The following is a 19,106-nucleotide window of genomic DNA, read 5'->3' on the forward strand; positions in this document are numbered from 1 at the left end:
TACTTGCAAATTCGGTTGTTTAAAATGGAGTTAAATCTTTTTGCCACACACCTTTTATTATGAGTTCCATTAATCAGAATATAAATAAGAGCAAAGAGTGGGGTAAACTCTTTTCTCTACTGGTTAAAAACTCAGCAACTAGGGACACCTGGGTGGCTCAGTTTGTTAAGAGGCAGCCTTCGGCTCAGGTCATGGTCCCAGGGTCCTCAGATCAAGTCCATGTCAGGCTCCTTGCTCACCGGGGAGCCTGCCTCTCTCTCTGTCTCTGCCTGCCACTCTGCCTGCTTGTGCTCTCTCTCTTCTGACAAATAAATTTTTAAAATCTTAAAAGAAAAAAAAAAAAAAACAACCCAGGAACTAATCTAGAAGGGTGACTAAAATTGGGCCTTTATAACTACTTATAACTGTCTCATGGTTCTCTGATTACAGATGCAGACAATAGCTCCAAAGCTCCCTACTTCCAAAAACCAAAACAAAACACTATCATCATTAAATGCTTAAGATAAAAATGGTTATTCTGACATGAATCACAGCCATTTAAAATCCATTTTTCTTGGTTCTAGGCTTTTACAGAACACCCAGCCAGTAGTGGAAAGTAAGACAGAACTGTATCAACCCATGATGAGACCCTTAATATCCAGTGACTTCGCTTCCCCTTTTTTCACTGCAATTCCAGCGGTGGCTTGTCATGGCCTAATAATTCTACCTTTGGAAAGATTTGCAATCATTGAGTTTCCCACTACCATATTTCCTCTTCAAGTCCCAACTATTACTCACTGACTCCATACCTACATCAAGATTATGAATGCCTGGATGCCAGTTCCAACTAGAAAAGAACTGTTTTCATTCAGTGGCACTCCTGCTGCAGTCAGTCCAGGAGGCCACACTGAGGTTCCCACCAAGATCTTGGAAGAAATGTATCACTAAGCACTGATTCAAAATCTGATCAACTAATGATGGGTGAGAGAGCACACGGAAGCAGAAATCACCTTAGTGAAAAGGTGAAAAATCAGGGCACTTGATATGCTAAGGTATTGTACTCATTTTACATGAATAGTTAATATCAGCTTAACCAACTAGATTTAATATGGTGAGTCTTAGGGACCCCAAAGTTTAAAAATGTCAGTATCTCCAAGATTGCCTACAGCAAAGGGCCCTATCAACTCAAGAACTGACATCTCTTGGGGGTTGGGCTATGCCTTCCAACACCAGGTTTACATAGATGAGTGACATTAGCTATGAAGATAATTTGACTCACTATTCTAACTCAGTTGTCATGTTGTTAATCAGCTTTATGATTAATTTAGATTTCCACATAAATTTTTACACACAGGGAGAATGGATAACCCAGCTCACTTGATGATCTCTTCCCTTTATTTTAATCAATTTTTAAGAAAGAAAAAGTCTAACCAGCATTTTAGTGACTTGAGTTTTGACCCTATAGTTTATAGAAAGAAACCAACCCGGAATTGTGCGTAATGCTACCTGGCCTGGTTTTCTCTAAGTACTGACATCACTATAAAGAAAAACTTTAACTGTGGGGAGAAAATGGTCACAATTGCTATACTCTTCTTACAAAATGGAAAGAATAAAGTCAACAAATTGAGGATGGCAGACAAGAATGAACCTGGGTCCTTCAATGCTGTTGAGCCCCTGAATTAATCTCAGAGCCACTTGTATTAGTCAGGGTTGGGGTCAGAGAGGCAGAATGCCGAGAACGACAGAGAATGAAGACTTGTTCTATGGAATCAATCTCATATAATCCTGGGCACCTGTGAAGAAGACTCCATCAAGCTGTCCCTTCTGCCTCTGGGGCTGGGCCTGAAGTACGTGGAAACCGGCTATGCCAGTAGTCGAAAGGGAGCACTAGATATGGAGTGAGGATGAAAAATGAACAATTCCTCCTTCACTTCTCCCTCTCAGATCTAGTTACAATTTCTCTTGTGACCAACTCTAACCCAGAACCACGCGGAGAAAGGAAATCCAGGAAATGAACCTCCTGCTTAGCCACACCGGCACCATAGAAAGCCGGCATTCCCACCTATCGCTCAGCTGTCCTGCGTGAGAAGTTGCTTCCGGGTTGAAAAGCTGCACCAGCGGCTGCCGAGGTATACCTAGGCCCTACCTAGGTGTAGACTGGGAGGGTTTAACCTACAAATTCTAAGTGCCTGTGACTATATGTACATCACAGTGCTAAAAGGAAAGTTTATCAACTCCTGCCATTGGTGGCTAAAAACACAGGGTCATGGATGAATCAAGAAAAATTTGTTAACTTTAGTAATTAAAATTTACCAACATACCCTAGGCCTCGTGGCCCATGTCTTCTGTAAATATTACTCATTAAGAGGCAATATGGACAAAAGAATCGGTTTCATTTTTTAACGTCAGAATGAAAATGATTTTTATATTAATCTTTTATGTAAAATGTTTACTTGTATTTGAGGATCTGAAAAATCCCCATTAAACTTGGAAGCAAAGATACTCTCTTACATTTCCTAATCACCTTGTTTAAACTGCTTTCCACACCACATAAACGTTTTAAATGCTTGTTTCAAAGGCACCTGAAGTTTTCAAACATTAAATGGTACCATCCTTGGACGTGTCTGGCCTCTGTCCTTCCTGAGCAAAGGACTTCTTATTCTTCATGAGTGTGCTGAGATTGCTGTGATTTTCATCGGTGGTACGCACACCCAGAATGAAGCCCAGCCCTTTTCGGAGTAAAGAGGCCTTAGCCAAGTTCTCATTAGCTTCAAAGGGAGGCAGGGAATTGAAGCAATTATATGCATTACAGAAAGCAGACACAGGTAATTCATCTGAAGGATGGGCTTGGACACTCTCCATTTTCTGCCCACCTCGCTGTGGTAGTGAAGGCAGCACCCTCTACCAAAGACTCCATGAGGGAAAGACTGTGGCCACATCACCAGTTGGCTCCACAGCCCAGAGAGACACCCAATTCTATCAGAAAAAACGTTTTTGCTTGGTTTATGGCAGTTAAGAGATTTTTCAGGTTTTCCTTCTGAGAATGGGGAACAATTACTCATTGCACCGCCAAGGATGGTTTTCCTAGTCATCTCGGGTATGTCTAAGAAGCAATTTCTGCTTCGCTCATTTTATTCTTTGTTGGAAATAACTGTGACAAAGTCGAATACATTGCAAATGTTTTGCAGCCCTTTTGACCTCTTCCAGCTGAGCACAAGCGTAACACATGTGAAGCATTTCCCTAAACAAAACCATTAAATGGAGTTGATGGGCAGGCTCTGCCTCTAAGACCCCAAATCCAATGCCATGACCCTTCTCAAATTGAGGGCAGAGTTCAAACCACTTAAGTGGGCCTCTGCTCAGAGGCCTTATCCCTGAGACAATATTAAGGCAGCAACAAGAAATCTCTGGAGTATGCCAATGACTCATGCTTCTCAAATTTAGATCTAAATGTATTCAATATAACCAACTTTTAGATTCTCCTTCAAAAGAGATTATTTTGACCTCCTTTCAGGTCATATGTATTATGAATAACCCTATCTACTTATCTTGCAGAGTTATTAGTAAGTCATTTATAATAAGAGGAATAGGTATATACCAAATTTTTAAAAATGAAATGGTACCTGTCTGTGCTAGGCACCATGTTAAGTGCTTTACAGGTATTCCATAGCAGGCAGCTAATGGCGCATTATACGATGTCTTTCAATTCATTTCTCCTAAAGCCAGATCTCACTTAAAGATCCTGTTTGTGGGATATCTCAGTAAGAAAGCTGGGACTTCCTGTTTTGTTTATATAACCCCCAAATTCATATGTTGAATGGTTTTAGGAGGTGGGGCCTTTAAGTCCTGAGAATGGAGTTCTTGTGAGTAGGATTAGTGCCTTCTAAAAAAATCCAGAGAGAGCTTCCTCCCCCTCCCCATCCCTTTTACTCTGAGGACCCAGTGAGAAAAGGGTCATCTATGAGGAAGTGGCCCTCACCAGGGACTGAATCTGCCAGCACCATGATCCTGGACGGCCCAGCCACCAGAACTGTGAGAGATGCTTGTTATTTGTAAGCCACCCAGTCTCTGGCATTGTTACAGCAGCCTGAACAGACCCTGAAAAGCCTACAGGTCAGTGGTCTTTGTCATGCTGCCACTATGCTAGTAGAGTTAGGGTAGCAACTCCTACCCTGGGATCAGAATAGTAGTGTTGAGAACCACAGATATGGAAATACCCTTCCCTCTTGTTTTAGGACAAAATGAGGGGAAAAGCAGAAAGCTAGAGAAGACAAGTACATTTATTCCCCACTACCTCAGCTTTAAACCTCAGCACCTAGGTCTCCATACTGATCCAATATGAAGTCATGTACTTATCTACATAGAAAGACTCAACTCCATTTCAAGCAGATCTATCTGTACTTTTAAAATTGTCTTTGTAGGGCACCTGGGTGTCTCAGTGGGTTAAGCCTCTGCCCTCAGCCAGGTCATGATCTCAGGGTCCTGGGATCAAGCCCCATATCGGGCTCCCTGTCCAGCGGGGAGCCTGCTTTCCCCCTCTCTCTCTGTCTGCCTCTCTGCCTAATTATAATCCCTCCTTCTGTCAAATAAATAAATATATTTAAAAAATAAATAAATAAAATAAAATAAAATTGTCTTTGCTCTCTGAACTCCTGACTGTTCTACACAAATGGATCTAGGACCTAGAACTGAGAACTTACAAGTTCACCTAGAATTAAGCATTTGAGAGGTAGAAATACAATGTACATTCCACTAGAATGCTTAGCACTGCATATTACCTGGACAAGGAAAATTTAGTAAATATGGGAAGACCTTAGCAGAACCTAGTTTTTGTTTTTTTCTCTTTAAAGTATTTTAAAAAATAATTTCTTGTTCTACTGGTTTGTGTGATGACATGAGCTCTAAACACACACACTTTAAGAATTACAACAGAGTTGTATATCTGACATACTTTTTTTCTAAACTCCTTTGCTTTGATCTTGAGTTTATTGACTTGAGATTCTGCTATCTCTGCCCTTTCCTTAGCTTCATTCAACTCATGTTGCTGCTTCTTATACTTGGAAAGATATTGATTGGCTTGTGCTTCCTATAAAAATTAAAAAAAAAAAAGAAAGAAAAAATATCCCTGTGCCTGCATAGTCATTTTTTCTGCTTTGACATGAAAAAGTTTAAAAATGTGTGAAAAGAATCTAAACTTCTGAGTATTGAATGGAATATATTTTGGTATGATATATATGGATTCAGACTTTCTACTAGGCATGAGATCCATTTTTATAACCACTGTTCTCTGAAAATTTAGATCAGCACGTTCCACATGTTACATGTAAGAAAACCACAAATGTTTCGTAATCAGTTGAACATCCTGGTTTTTCTGTGAATAGTGGGGGTTTGTCTTTAACCATTATACAGGTCAACAGGTAATTTGTGTTTTAGCCTGAATCATTGAAATAATCCAAAATCTCTCAAGAGATAGTAGGTATAAGCCAATATATATGGCACTTAAGAATTACATTCTATGTAGCTATGGATATTAACCCAGGGTTGGCAAATACATTTCAAATGATGGTTGTCTGGTTCAGTTATGTCCAGGTTCATCAGGAAAAAGGACTAGGAAGCACATTTATGCTCACCCAAGGTTTTGGGGTAGGAAGGCCCCAAGGGGACTACCTGGCCAAAAATTCAACTATACAACACCGTGTTCTTACTGGACTCTATTCTTGCAATGCACGTGTTTGAGTATAACCACAAGGTTGAAGGCAGCGCTCTGACTCCCTGGAAGGAAAAGTAACAATTTTCTGAGCATGGGTGATAACTCTAGTTTGAGAAAAACTAGAGAATGAACAGACTTTAAGCTGAGCTGGTCCTCTCTAGATAAAGTACTCACATGTCTCCATTAATCCAGAACAATCGCTGGGAAATCCATGAGACTGCAACAGCCCCAGGTACTTACTGGGGCCTCCATTTGCTGCTTGTAACTTTGTACTTGCAGCTGAAGTTTATCCATCAGAGTCTGCATCCTGCTCAGATTTTTTTGGTCTTCCTCTGCCTGAAAAGCATAGGTGAATATATGAAGATGATTTGAATGATCTAGCAGTCTGCATTGGGAGTTGCCTTATAAGAAAATAAGAGTTAGGAAACTTTATTAAGCAACATATTTTAGTTGTGATTTGAAAAATGGGTCTAACTTTACTCATCCCAAGTTTTGAGAAATTAACACAGCTCTGAGCACTGACAGTCCCTTTACCTGATCTCAGAACTCCACGAGTCTTTCACTGAAATAGAAGTTAAAGCCACTAGTTTTAATTTGGTCACAGCCCTTCCATCCTAACCAAGCTACACCTGCCTGTGCTTTCTCAGCTGGAAGGAAGTACCATTGTTACAAAAGCTTCATGTGCAAAACTAGAAACCAAATCTCCTCTCTTTGCTCTCTGAACTCCTGACTATTCTACACAAATGAATCTAAGACCTGGAACTGAGAGCCTACTAATCTCTCTCTAATCCTATCTCACTAATCAACTCTTTCCTTGAACTTTCTAACTGACTCTTGGCTTTGGATAATGAAACTATAGAAAAGGTAAGATTTCTGGAATTCTGGTGTGGGCATCATCAGAGATAGGAAAATTCTGTAAGCGGTGGGGATGTTGGTATGTACATTCTCATTGCTTCCATTGCAATCCAGGTTTGGGCTAGAGAAACAAAATCTACTAAGGTAGTATTTCTCAACTAAGCTCTACAGAGCCTTGTGTATTTTGAGGAAACAGGAAAGGAGAGGTATGCAGGCAGGCAAGATTCTGCACATCCTCCAATTTCCTATGTCTCTTTAACTAGAATATCTCCATTCTGGAACTGTTGAGCTTCCCAAAAGAAGAACATCTCAACTGGATTATGGCTGAGATATTGGTTTAATCAAGACCTACCCCTGCTGTTCAACTTATTTTCCTGTTTTCATCTTACCTATTTCATCAAATGTCAACACCTTTGATGACTTTCATGGTCTTTCCACCTACCTTCCACTACCTTCCACAAACTTCCTCCACTCCGGCTAGGCTCATCTATTACCTCACAGCTCCCCTGCTTATTCCCACCTCTGTAAGTTCAGTCAGTATCCCCTCCCCCTGGACACAGCATGAGGTAACAGATAGAAACACCCAGTCTTTCCACGAAAGAGGCCTCTTTGCTTACCTTAGCTGCAAAAGGCTAGGGGCAGGCTTCTAATTTAAACATGTCAATGGGCTGACTACAATACTATCCAGATACTGGAGAGGCAAGTAGGCATCATATTCACACTTGCCCCCACCTCACTCCAGGTTTCTCATATCTCTCAGAAAGGAGCTTGTGCATATTTGGCTCCCAAGTTTTGTGGCTGCAACCCAGGGAATACCTCATGAAGTCATGGCTCTAGTGGCTAGTGGGACTTATATTCATGGGTCCCGTAGGACTGCAACAAACAAAAACTGCCTAACCAGCTGCCCCTTCCCCTGCCATGGCACAGTATAGAAGGAGCATACTGAAATGCCATCATTCTGTAAAAGAGACCAATTTATTTATCTTAGTAGCTGTGACTGAGGAGTTTGCTTCTAATTTAACATACATCAAGGGACTGACTGCAATCTTCTCCAGAGACTGGGAAACTGGTGGGGCCAGCTTTATACTCTCCATCTGTTCCACCCTTGCTTGCTGAAGCTGCCAAGAAAGGAGCTTGTGTATAGATCTGGTGCCCTGGATTGTGTAACTCTGTCCAGAAGACACATCTCTTGATAGCCTGGCTCTGGTGATCAGCAAGGTTTATGCTCACAGGATCAATGGAATGGCAGTAAACAAAGAAACAGTTCTTAAATGGCTAGCACCTCAAGTCTCAGCACAAAGAAAACAGACAGAAATGTCCTTCTCTCGATCTTCCCTTAGAAGAGGTATATTTGCATGTTTTAAAAGCTCCTACCTGGAAAGGAATAAATGAAACAAGATGATATCAGGAGGGAGATAAACCATAAGAGACTCTTAATCTCACAAAACAAACTGAGGGTTGCCAGGGGTTGGGGGTAGGGAGAGGGTGGTTGGGTTATGGACACTGGGGAAGGTATGCGTTATAGTGAGTGCTGTGAAGTGTGTAAATCTGGTGATTCACAGACCTGTACCCCTGGGGCTAATAATATATTATATGTTAATAAAAAAAAAATTTTTTTAAAAAAGATCTTACCTGAAGATCAGCTTCCAATCAGCCTGCATCTAGGTACTGAGATCTCCCCTTTGGGACTCTAATAGGCTAGGACATCGTCAACTATTGGGAGCCACTAAGACCAAAGAAGACTGCTTGGACAATTACAAAGATTTTAGGAACAACCAAGAGCTAGAGAAGTGTTGAACAATAAAGATCATCTCCTACATGAGACCTTTCAGTCACGACTGGGAGAGGTATCTTTTTTATGTAACACAGAGAAACCAGTAGAGAGAAGCAAAGAAAATGAAGGAATAGAAGAACATGCTCCAAACCAAAGAACAAAATAAAATCTCAGAAAAAGAGGTAAGTGATTTATCTGATAAAGAGTTCAAAATAATGGTCATAAAGATGCTCACCAAGCTCAGGAGAACAATGCATGAACAAAATGAAAATTTCAACAAAGAGACAGAAAATATAAGAAAGTACCTAACAGAATCACAGTGATGAAGAATACAATTAGTGGACTAAAAAGTACAACAGCAGACTAGGTGAAGCAAGAGAAAGGATCAGCAAACTCGAAGACAGGGCAGTGGGATTCATCTCATCAGAACAGCAAAATGATAAAGAATAAAATAAAGCGTGAACATAGCTTAAGCAATTTAGAGGAGAACATCAAGCGGATGAATATTTGTACTATAGGGGTCCCAGAAGGAGAATAAAGAGAGAAAAGGGCAGACAAAATTTGAAAAAAATAATGGTTGAAAACTTCTCTAACTTGGGGAAAGAAACAGACATTTAGATCCAGGAAATTCAGAGACTTTCAAATAAAATGAACCCACACCAAAACACACAATATTAATTTGTCAAAGTCAGGAAGAGAATCTTAAAAGTAGCAAGAGAAAAACAACTTGTTACATACAAAGGAAACCCCATAGGACTATATAAGCAGATTTTTCAACAAAACCTTTCCAGGGCAGTAGGAAATGGTATAATATAGTCAAAGAGTTGAAAGGGAAAAAAACAACACAAAAAACCCACCAAATAAGAATACCCAGCAAAGTTGTCCTTCAGAATTGAAGGAGGGATAAATAGTTTTCCAGACAAGAAAAACATGAAGGCATTCAGTATCATTAGACTGACCTTATAAGAAATGTTAAACGGAACTCAGTAAACAGAAATGAGAGGGCACTAATAAGTAAAAGAATATGAACAAATAAATTTCACTGGTAAAGATAAATATATAAAATTAAGGTAATATAATGCTGTTCTGGTGGTGGATAAGTCACTTATATATCTAGTATGAAGGTTAAAAGGAAAAAAAAAGTAAAAAGAACCAACATCCAAAATCTGTTAATGAATACACAGATAAAAATATGTATATTATGACATCAAAAACATAAAATGTGAGTAGAGAGGAGAGCAAAAATATAGAGATTTAGAATGCATCCCAATTGAAGCTTAAAATAGACTATTATAAATACAGGTTGTTTTATGTAAGCCTCATGGTAACCACAAAGCAAAAACCTGCAGTAGATAGAGTAGATACACAAGATAAAGAGAAAGGAATCTAAGCACACTACAGAAAATCATCAAATCACAAAGAAAGCAAGAGCAGAAAAAGGAAGAAGGGAATTATAAAACAACCAGAAAACTAACAAACCGGCAATTATGTACATCCCTGTCAATAATTACTTTAAATATAAGTGAACCAAATTCTCCAATCAAAAGACAGAGTGGCTGAATGGATTAAAAAACAAGACTCGGGGTGCCTGGATGGCGCAATGGGTTAAAGCCTCTGCTTTCAGCTCAGGTCATGATCTTGGGGTCCTGGGATCAAGTTCCACATAGGGCTCTCAGCTCAACAGGGAGCCTGCTTCCCCCTCTCTCTCTGCATGCCTCTCTACCTACTTGTGATCACTCTCTCTCTGTTAAATAAATAAATAAAATATTAAAAAAAAACAGACTCATCTACCTGCTGCCTACAAGAGACTCATTTCAGATCTAAAGGCACACACAGACTAAAAGTAAAGGAATGCAGCAAGATATTCCCAGCAAATGTTAACCAAAATGAAGGTAGGGTAGCTACATTCCTATCAGACAAAACAGATGTTAAGACAAAGATTTTAATAAGAGACAAAGGTCATTCTATAATGATTAAGGGGTCAATCCAACAGGAGGATATAGCATTTGTAAATATCTATGCACTAATATATGAACATCTACATATATAAAGCAAATATTAACAGAACAAAAGGGAGAAACAAACAGCAACACAAAAATAATAGGGGACTTTAATACCCAATTTTCATCAGTGGATGGATCATACAGACAGAAAATCATTAAGGAAACATAGTCCTTAAACAAAACATTAGAACAGATGGACTTAACAGACTGTATACACTCCAACCAAAAGCAACAGAATACACATTATTCTCAAGCATGCGTATAACATTCCTCAGAATAGATCATATCTTAGTCCACAAAACAAGTCTTAACAAATTTAAAAGCACTGAAATCATACCAAGTGTCTTTTCTGACCACATACTATGAAACTGAAATTATAAGAACAAAAACCTGAAAAATTCACAAATATATGAAGATTAAACAATATCTCTAAACAACCAATGCAACAAAGAATAAATCAAAAGAGAAATAAAAAACACCAAAAAAGAACAAAAAAAACCTTGAGGCTTATATGCAACTAACAAATCATTAAACTCTACCTTTGAAACTAAAACAAAATAAGAAGCTCTTCTTTAAAATACTTTGATGCGGTATTGTTTATCACATAAATGTTGGTACCTCTAATTTCTTAATTATGAATTTTACCTCATCAATATAAACTTACTTTTTCTCCATTAAAAAAAAATACCTTGAGGCAAATGAAAATGGAAATACAACATACCAAAACTTATAGGATATAGCAAAAGTTGTTCTAAGAGGGAAGTTCATAGTAATAAATGTCCACATTATGAAATGAAGAAAGATCTCAAATAAACAACCTAACTTTATGCTATAGGAACTAGAAGAAAAATCGAAGACCTAAGTTCTAGAAGGAAGGAAATAACAAATATCAGAATGAAAATAAATCAAGAAAGACTAAAAAGACAATAGAAAATGAAACTAAGAGCTGTTTTTTTTTAAAGATAAACAAAATTGATAAGTGTTTAACAAGACTCACAAAGAAAAAAAGAGAGGACTCAAATAAAAATAGAAATGAAAGGGGAGACATTACCACTGATGCCACATAAATGCAAAGGATCATAAGAAACTACTATAAACAATTAATATGCCCCCAAAATGGATAATCTAGAAGAAATGAATAAATAAATTCAGTAAGGCTGCCAAATACAAAATTAATATACATAAATCTGTTGCTTTTCAATACACTGAAATGAAGTGGAAGAAAGATAAATTAAGAAAACAATTCTAGAGATTCAATGTCCTCCTTATCAAAATACCAATAGTATTTTTCACAGATCTGGAACAAATAATACTAAAATTTGTAGAAGCACAAAAGAACCCAAATAGCCAAAGCAATCTTGAGAAAGAAGAATAAAACTGTCTCAGATTTCAAGATGTACTATAAAGTTATAATAAAACAGTGCAGTACGGGCATGAAAATAAATACATAGATCAACTGAACTGAACAGAGAGCCCCAAAAGAAACTTACACCTATAGAGTCAGTTAACCTGTAACAAAGGCAGCAAGACTACACAAGAAGGAAACACAGTCTGTTCAATAAGTGATGCTGTGAAATCTGCAAAAGAATGAAACTGGACCACTTTTTTACACAATACACAATAATAAACTCAAAATGTATTAAAGACTTAAATGTGAGACCTGAAACCATAAAACTCCTAGAAGAAAACATAGGCAGTAATCTCTTGGATATCAGCCTTAGCAACATATTCATGGATGTTTCCTATTTTTAATTTATTTTATTTTATTTATTTTTTATGGGAATGTCTCCTTAGGCAAGGGAAATAAAAGCACAAATAAACTATTGGGCTTATACCAAACTAAAAATCTTTTGCACAGTAAAGGAAATTACCAACAAAACAAAAATGCCACCTACTAAATGGGAGAATATATCTGCAAATGATATACCTGTTAAGCGATTAATATCCAGAATTTATGAAGAACTTATATAACTCAACACCAAAAGCCCCAAATAATCTGATTTAAAAATGTGCATTGGACGTGAATAGACATTTTTCAAAGAAGGCATATAGATGGCCAACAGACATAGGAAAAGATGCTCAACATCACTAGTCATTAGTGAAATGCAAATCAAAACCCCAATGAAATATCACCTTACACTTGTCAGAATGGCTAAAAGAAAAAAAAAAATTGTTTGGCAAGGATGTGGAGAAAAATGAACATTCATTTGCTATTAGTGAGAATGTAAGTTGGTAAGTTGATGAAGCCACTAGGGAAAACAGTATGGAAGTTTCTCAAAAAACCAAAAATACAAGTACCATAGTAAATACCAATCCCGTAATGCCCCTATTGGGTATTTACCCAAAGAATACAAAAACACTAATTTGAAAAGATATATGCACCCCTATGTTTACTGCAGCATTATTTACAATACCCAAGATGTGGAAACAACCTAAGTGTCAACACAAAGATGAATGGAAAAAGATGTGGTATATATAAACAATGGAATATTACTAAGCCATAAAAAAGGATGCAGGCTTACATTTGCAGCAACATGAATGGACCTAGAGGGTATTATGCTGAATAAAATAACCCAGACAGAGAAAGACAAGTACCATATGATTTCACTTTCATGTGTAATCTAAAAAACAAAATGAAGGAACTAACAAAAATAGCAAAACAAGAGTCTTAAATACAGAGAGCTGGGTTTGCCAGTGGTATTGGGGATGAGCAAAAGAAGTAAGGGGAGTGGGAGGTACAGTCTTCCAGTTTTGTAATGAATAAGTCATGGGATGAAAGGCACAGCATAGGGAATATAGCCAATGGTATTTTAATAGTATTATATGGTGGCAGATGGTAGCTACACTGTAGAGAACATAGCATAACATCTAGAGATGTCAAATCACTATGTTGTACACATGAAACTAATATAACATTCTATGTCACCTATACTTCAACAATAGCAACATTTTAAATAAACTTTCAGCTAGACTCACCAAGAAAAGAGTGAGGACTCAAATAAAATTAGAAATGAAAGAGGAGACACTACAAATGATACCCTAGAAATGCAATGGATTATAAGAAAGTATTATAAACAGTTATATCTAAAGATTTGGACAGCCTAAAAGAAATGGATAAATTCTTAGAACATACAACCTACCAAGACTTAATCATGAATAAAGAGAAAATATGAACAAATCAAGAACATAAGAAACAACAAGTTTGGCAAGGATGTGGGGAAAAAAGGAACCCTCTTACCCTGTTGGGCAGAATGCAAATTGGTAAAAACGGTATGGAGTTTCCTCAAAAAATTAAAAATAGAAATATCCTAAGATCCAGAAATTGCACTACTGGGTATTTTACCCAAAAAATACAAAGACACTAATTCAAAGGGATACATGCACCCTGATGTTTACTGTACCATTATTTACAATAGCCAAACTATGGAAGCAGCCCACAAGTCCTTCATTAGGTGAATGGATAAAAATGTGGGATATGTGTGTGTGTGTTCAGCCATATTATTGGTGTATTATTCAGTCATAAAAAAGAATGAAATCTTGCCATTTACAATAGGGACAGAACCAGAGAGAATAATGCTAAGTGAAATGGGGTTTAAATGTGGATTAAAGAGTACATTTATTATGATAAAAAAAATAAAATGATAAAAACAAATAAAACTCAGGCACCTGGGTTGCTCAGTTGGTTAAGTTTTGGCCTTTGGATCAGGTCATGGTCCTGGGGTACTGGGATCAAGTTCTGCATTGGCTTCCTGCTCAGCAGGAGTCTGCTTTTCCCTCTGCCCCTCCCCCTGTACTTTCTCTCTCTCTCTCTCTCTCTCTCTCTCTCTCTCTCACAAAAATAAACAAATAAAATCTTTAAAAAAATTAAAATCAATCAATCAATCAATCTTAATACCAAAAAAAAAATATGAGCAGACCAATTATAGCAAGGAAATTGGAATAGTAATAATAAAAAAAAAACGCAAAAAACAGAAGTCCAGGACCAGATGTCTTCATTGGTAAATTCTTTCAAATGTTTAAAGAAGAATTAATATTACTTCTTCCCAAATTCCTTCCTAAAATTGAAGAGGAAAGAACACTTCTGACACCTTTTACAAGGCCAACATTACCCTGATATCGAACCATAAGAGAGAAAGAGAGAGGAAAGAAAGAAAATTACAGTCCAGTATCCCTGATGAACATAGATATGAAAATCCTCAAGAAAGTATTAGCAAACTGAATTCAATGATATATTAAAAGGATCACATGCCATGATCAAATTGGATTTATTCCAAGGATGCAAAGATGGTTTGACATCTGTAAGTCAATGTGACACACCACATTAACAAAATGAAGGATAGAAATCATATGATCATCTCACTACATGCAGAAAAAGCATTTGACAAAATTCAACATCAGTTCATGATAAAACCTCCCAATAGTGTAGTTATAAAGGGTTATCTCTCAAGATAATAAACGCTATATATGAGGGACGCCTGGGTGGCTCAGTTGGTTAAGCAGCTGCCTTCAGCTCAGGTCATGATCCCAGCGTCCTGGGATCGAGTCCCACATCAGGCTCCCTGCTCGGCAGGGAGCCTGCTTCTCCCTCTGCCTCTGCCTGTGCTTGCTCTCTCTCCCTCTCTCTCTGACAAATAAATAAATAAAATCTTTAAAAAAAAAAAAAAACGCTATATATGAAAAACTCACAGCTAACATTATACTCAAGAAAAACTAAGGTTTACCTCTGAGATTAGAAACAAGACAAAGATGCCTACTCTTAGTATTTTTATTCAACATATTACTGGATGTCTCAGCCAGAGCAATTATGCAAGAAAAAGAAATAGAGGGCATCCAAATCAGAAAGGAAGAAGTAAAAGTACCTTGATTTGAAGATTATACACCAGCATATGTAACAAAACAAACAAACACAAAAAAATCTAAAGACTCCACCAAAAACTATTAGCAATAATAAACAGTAAAGTTGGAGGATATAAAATCAACATACAAAAATCCATTGTGTTTCTGTACACTAGTGACAAACTATCAGAAAGAGAAATTAAGAAAACAATCCTGGAAAAAAAAAAAAAAAGAAAAGAAAGGAATACTCTCAGGGCACTGGGTGGCTCAGTCAGTTAAACATCTGACTCTTGATTTCAGCTCAGGTCATGATCTCAGCATCCGGGGATGGAACCCAGGATGGGTTCCCTGATCAGCACAGAGTCTGCTTGTCTCCCTCTCCCTCTACCCCTCTCCCTCCCCTCCCCCTGCTTGTGCTTGCTCTCTAAAATAATTAAATCTTAAAAGAAAAGAAAAGAAAAGAAAACAATCCCATTTACAAATGCATCAAAAGGATAAAAATACTTAGGAATAAATTTAACAAGAGGGATGAAAGAACTACGCCCTGAAAACTATAAGACATTAATGAAAGAAATTTAAGATGACACAAATTAAATGGAAAGGTAATCCATGTTCATGGATTGGAAGGATTAATATTATTAAAATGTTCATATTACATATAACAATTTACAGTTTCAATGCAATGCCTATCATAATTTCAATTACATTTTTCACTGACATAGAATAAACAATTTTAAAATTTGTATGGAACCACAAAGGACCCCAAATAGCCAAAGGAACTGAGAAAGAAGAAAACTCAGTGCACCATGCTACCCGATTTCAAACTGAATTATAAAGCTATAGTAATCAAAACAGTATGGTATTGACATTAAAACAGACACATAGATTAATGAAACAAAATAGCCCAGAAATAAACCCACATATAAATGGTCAATTACTTTATGATAAGGATCTAAGAATACACAAGGAGAGTATCTTGAAAAAATGGTATTGGGGAAATTGGACTGCCACAGGGAAAAGAATGAAACTAGACCACTTTCTTATACCATACACAAAATTAGCTCAAAATGGCTTAAAGACTTAAATGTAAGATATGAAACCATAAAACTTCTAGAAGAAAACATGGGGTAAGCTCCTCAAAATTGGTCTTGACTATGAAATTTGGATTTGACAGCAAAAACAAAGGCAACAGAAGCAAAAATAAATAAGTGAGACTACAGCAAACTCTAAAATGTCCATACAGCAAAAGAAACAGTAATAAATAAATAAATAGGCAACCCATAGAATAGGAAGAAATATTTTAAATCCTATACCTGATAAGGGATTAATATCTAAAATACATAAAGAACTCATACAACTGAATAACAGAACAGAACTGAAAACAAAATATAATTTTAAAAAATGGGCTGAGAAACAGAAACGCAAAGATGCTCAGCATCATTAATTATCAGGGAAATGCAAATCAAAACAACTATGAGATATCACCTCACACCTATCAGAGTGGCTAAAATAAAAACAACAACAAGAAAAAGGAACCCTCATGCACTGTTGGTAGGGACACAAACTGGTGCAGTAACTGTGGCAAACAGTAAGGAGGGTCCTCAAAAAATAATTACCATATGATCCAGTAATTCCACTACTAAGTATTTACCCAAAGAATATGAAAACATTAATTCAAAAAGATATATGCACCCTTATGTTTATTGCAACATTATTTTCAATAGCGAAAATATGGAAGCAACCCAAGTATTCATCAAAGGATGAATGAATGAAGAGGTGGTATATATACACACAGAATGTTATTCAGCTCTAAAGAAGAATGAAATCTTGCCATTTGCTACAACATGGATAGATCTAAAGGGTATAACGCTAGGTAAAGTAAGTCAGTCAGAGAGAGACAGATACCATATGGTTTCACTCATATATGAAATTTAAGAAACAGAATAAACAAGCAAATAAAATAAGAGACAAATGAAAAGTAGACTCTTAAATATAGAAAACAAACTGGTAGTTACCAGATGGGAGGTGTTTGGGGGGATGGGTGAAATAGGTGAAGGATATTGAGTACACTTATCTCCATGAGCACTGAGTAATGTATAGAATTGTTGAAATACAATCCTGAGTATCTGAAACTAATATAACACTGTACATTAATTATACTGGAGTTCTAAAAAATGAACAGAGGATCTGTATGGACATTTTTTCAAAGAAGATATATATATGGCCAATAGGTACATGAAAAGGTACTCAACGTCACTAACCATCAGGGAAATGCAAATCAAAATCACAATGAGATATCATCAAAAAGACAAGAAATAACAAGTGTTAATGAGAAAACAAGAAAAGGGGATGCAACCTGGTGCAGCCATTGTGGAAAATGGTATGGAAGTTTCCTCAAAAAATTGAAAATAGAACTACCATATGATTCAGCAATCCTACTTCTGGTTATTTATCTGAAGGAAACAAACGCTATCTTAAAAAGATACCTGCATCCCCATGTTCATGACAGTATTATTTATATAGCTAAGACATGGAAACAACCTAAGTGTCTATCAACAAATGAATGAATAAGGGTGTCTGGGTGGCTCAGTGGGTTAAGTGCCTGCCTTTGGCTCAGGTCATGATCTCAGGGTCCTGGAATCAAGCCCTGCATCAGGCTCTCTGCTCAGCAAGGAGCCTGCTTCCCCCTCTCTCTCTATATGCCTCTCTGCCTACTTGTGATCTCTCTTCCTCAAATAAATAAATAAATAAAATCTTTAAAAAACAAACAAACAAACAAACCAAATGAATAAAGGAAATGGGGGTATGTGTATATACACACAGAGCGGAATATTATTCAGCCATAAAAAAGAAGGAAGTCCTGCCATTTGCAATCCTTAAGGGCATTATACTAAGTGAAATAAGTCAGAGAAAGACAAATAATATATGATCTTACGTATACATAAAATCTAAAAAACCAGACTCAGAAAAAAAACCAGATTGGTGGTAGGGATGTAGGGGAGTGGGAAAAATGGATCAAGGTAGTCAAGAGGTACAAAATCCCAGTTTTAAGATGAACAAGTCCTAGAGATATAATGTTGAGCATAGTGAATCCAGTTAACAATACAGGTTTGTATATTTGAAACTTGCTAAGAGAGTAAATCTTAAGAGTTCTCATCTCAAGAAAAAAAAGATTTTGTAATTATGTGTAGTGATGGATGTTAATTAAACTTGTGATAATCATTTCACAATGTAAACAAACATCAAATTATATTGTACACCCAACATTAATGCAATGTTATGTGTCAATTTTATCTGAATATAAATAAATAAATAGATGAGTAAAGAAAAAAACTTTAAGCCATTTGTATCGCTTAGCATGCTTCCCCACTCCACCTTAAAGTACAATCTGACAGTAGATAATTCATTACTAATTTTATGCTTACTAAAGCAGAGACCAAGATATAAGGAAATGAGACAACTCTATTTTTTCAATAAAATCTATTCTCTTTTCATCTGCCTGTCCCTCTCCATCCCAGGTTTAAGAAATTTGAAGACTCATAGAATTATGTGTTTACAGGAAGTTCTAAAACCAATAGCAGTTTAATTGCTTAAACCCAGTTTACGGAGAGCAGTAAACTTACTGCGTGGTCAAGGAAGCCACAAAGAAGAAAACTGAAGAAGGCTAGAAGCGGTTGCTGATGTTAACAGTGTTCCTCCCGCTTGAGAAGGCGAAACCTTTGTCAGGCTTAGGTTCACATCTCAGCCCTGTGGTAGGCAGAGTTGTACACAGCTCAGATGTCCCTTCAAGCTGTGAGGTGGGCACTTACTGGAAAACCTGCAGCTGTAGCACCTTTGGGAGTCGCTGTAGCATTCACACGGAGATCACCACTCCCCAGGGATCCCCCAGCCAACACCTGGGCCCAGCCAGCAGTTATGAGGATCTGGCCATCACTGCCCAATGTGCGGC

General features: G+C 37.2%; 2 protein-coding genes across 8 annotated transcripts in view; one reads left to right on the forward strand and one right to left on the reverse strand.

Annotated features, from left to right (window-relative positions):
- The window catches only part of HHLA2 (HERV-H LTR-associating 2), an 85,563-nt gene extending 82,965 nt beyond the window's left edge, over positions 1 to 2,598 (forward strand). For all 7 annotated transcript variants that reach the window (XM_044251334.1, XM_044251336.1, XM_044251332.1 and 4 more), the window contains one exon: positions 564 to 2,598. In XM_044251334.1, coding sequence (XP_044107269.1) covers positions 564 to 599 — 36 coding nt within the window. In that variant the 3' untranslated portion in view covers positions 600 to 2,598. The remainder of the gene's footprint in view (positions 1 to 563) is intronic.
- Positions 2,599 to 4,586: 1,988 nt separating this feature from the next.
- The window catches only part of MYH15 (myosin heavy chain 15), a 150,452-nt gene continuing 135,932 nt past the window's right edge, over positions 4,587 to 19,106 (reverse strand). The window contains 2 exon segments of the mRNA XM_044255030.1: positions 4,587 to 5,065; positions 5,930 to 6,025. Of these exon segments, the coding sequence (XP_044110965.1) occupies positions 4,793 to 5,065; positions 5,930 to 6,025 (369 nt within the window). The 3' untranslated portion in view covers positions 4,587 to 4,792.

The sequence above is a fragment of the Neovison vison genome, chromosome 6 (assembly GCF_020171115.1).
Source record: "Neovison vison isolate M4711 chromosome 6, ASM_NN_V1, whole genome shotgun sequence".
NCBI lineage: Eukaryota > Metazoa > Chordata > Mammalia > Carnivora > Mustelidae > Neogale > Neogale vison.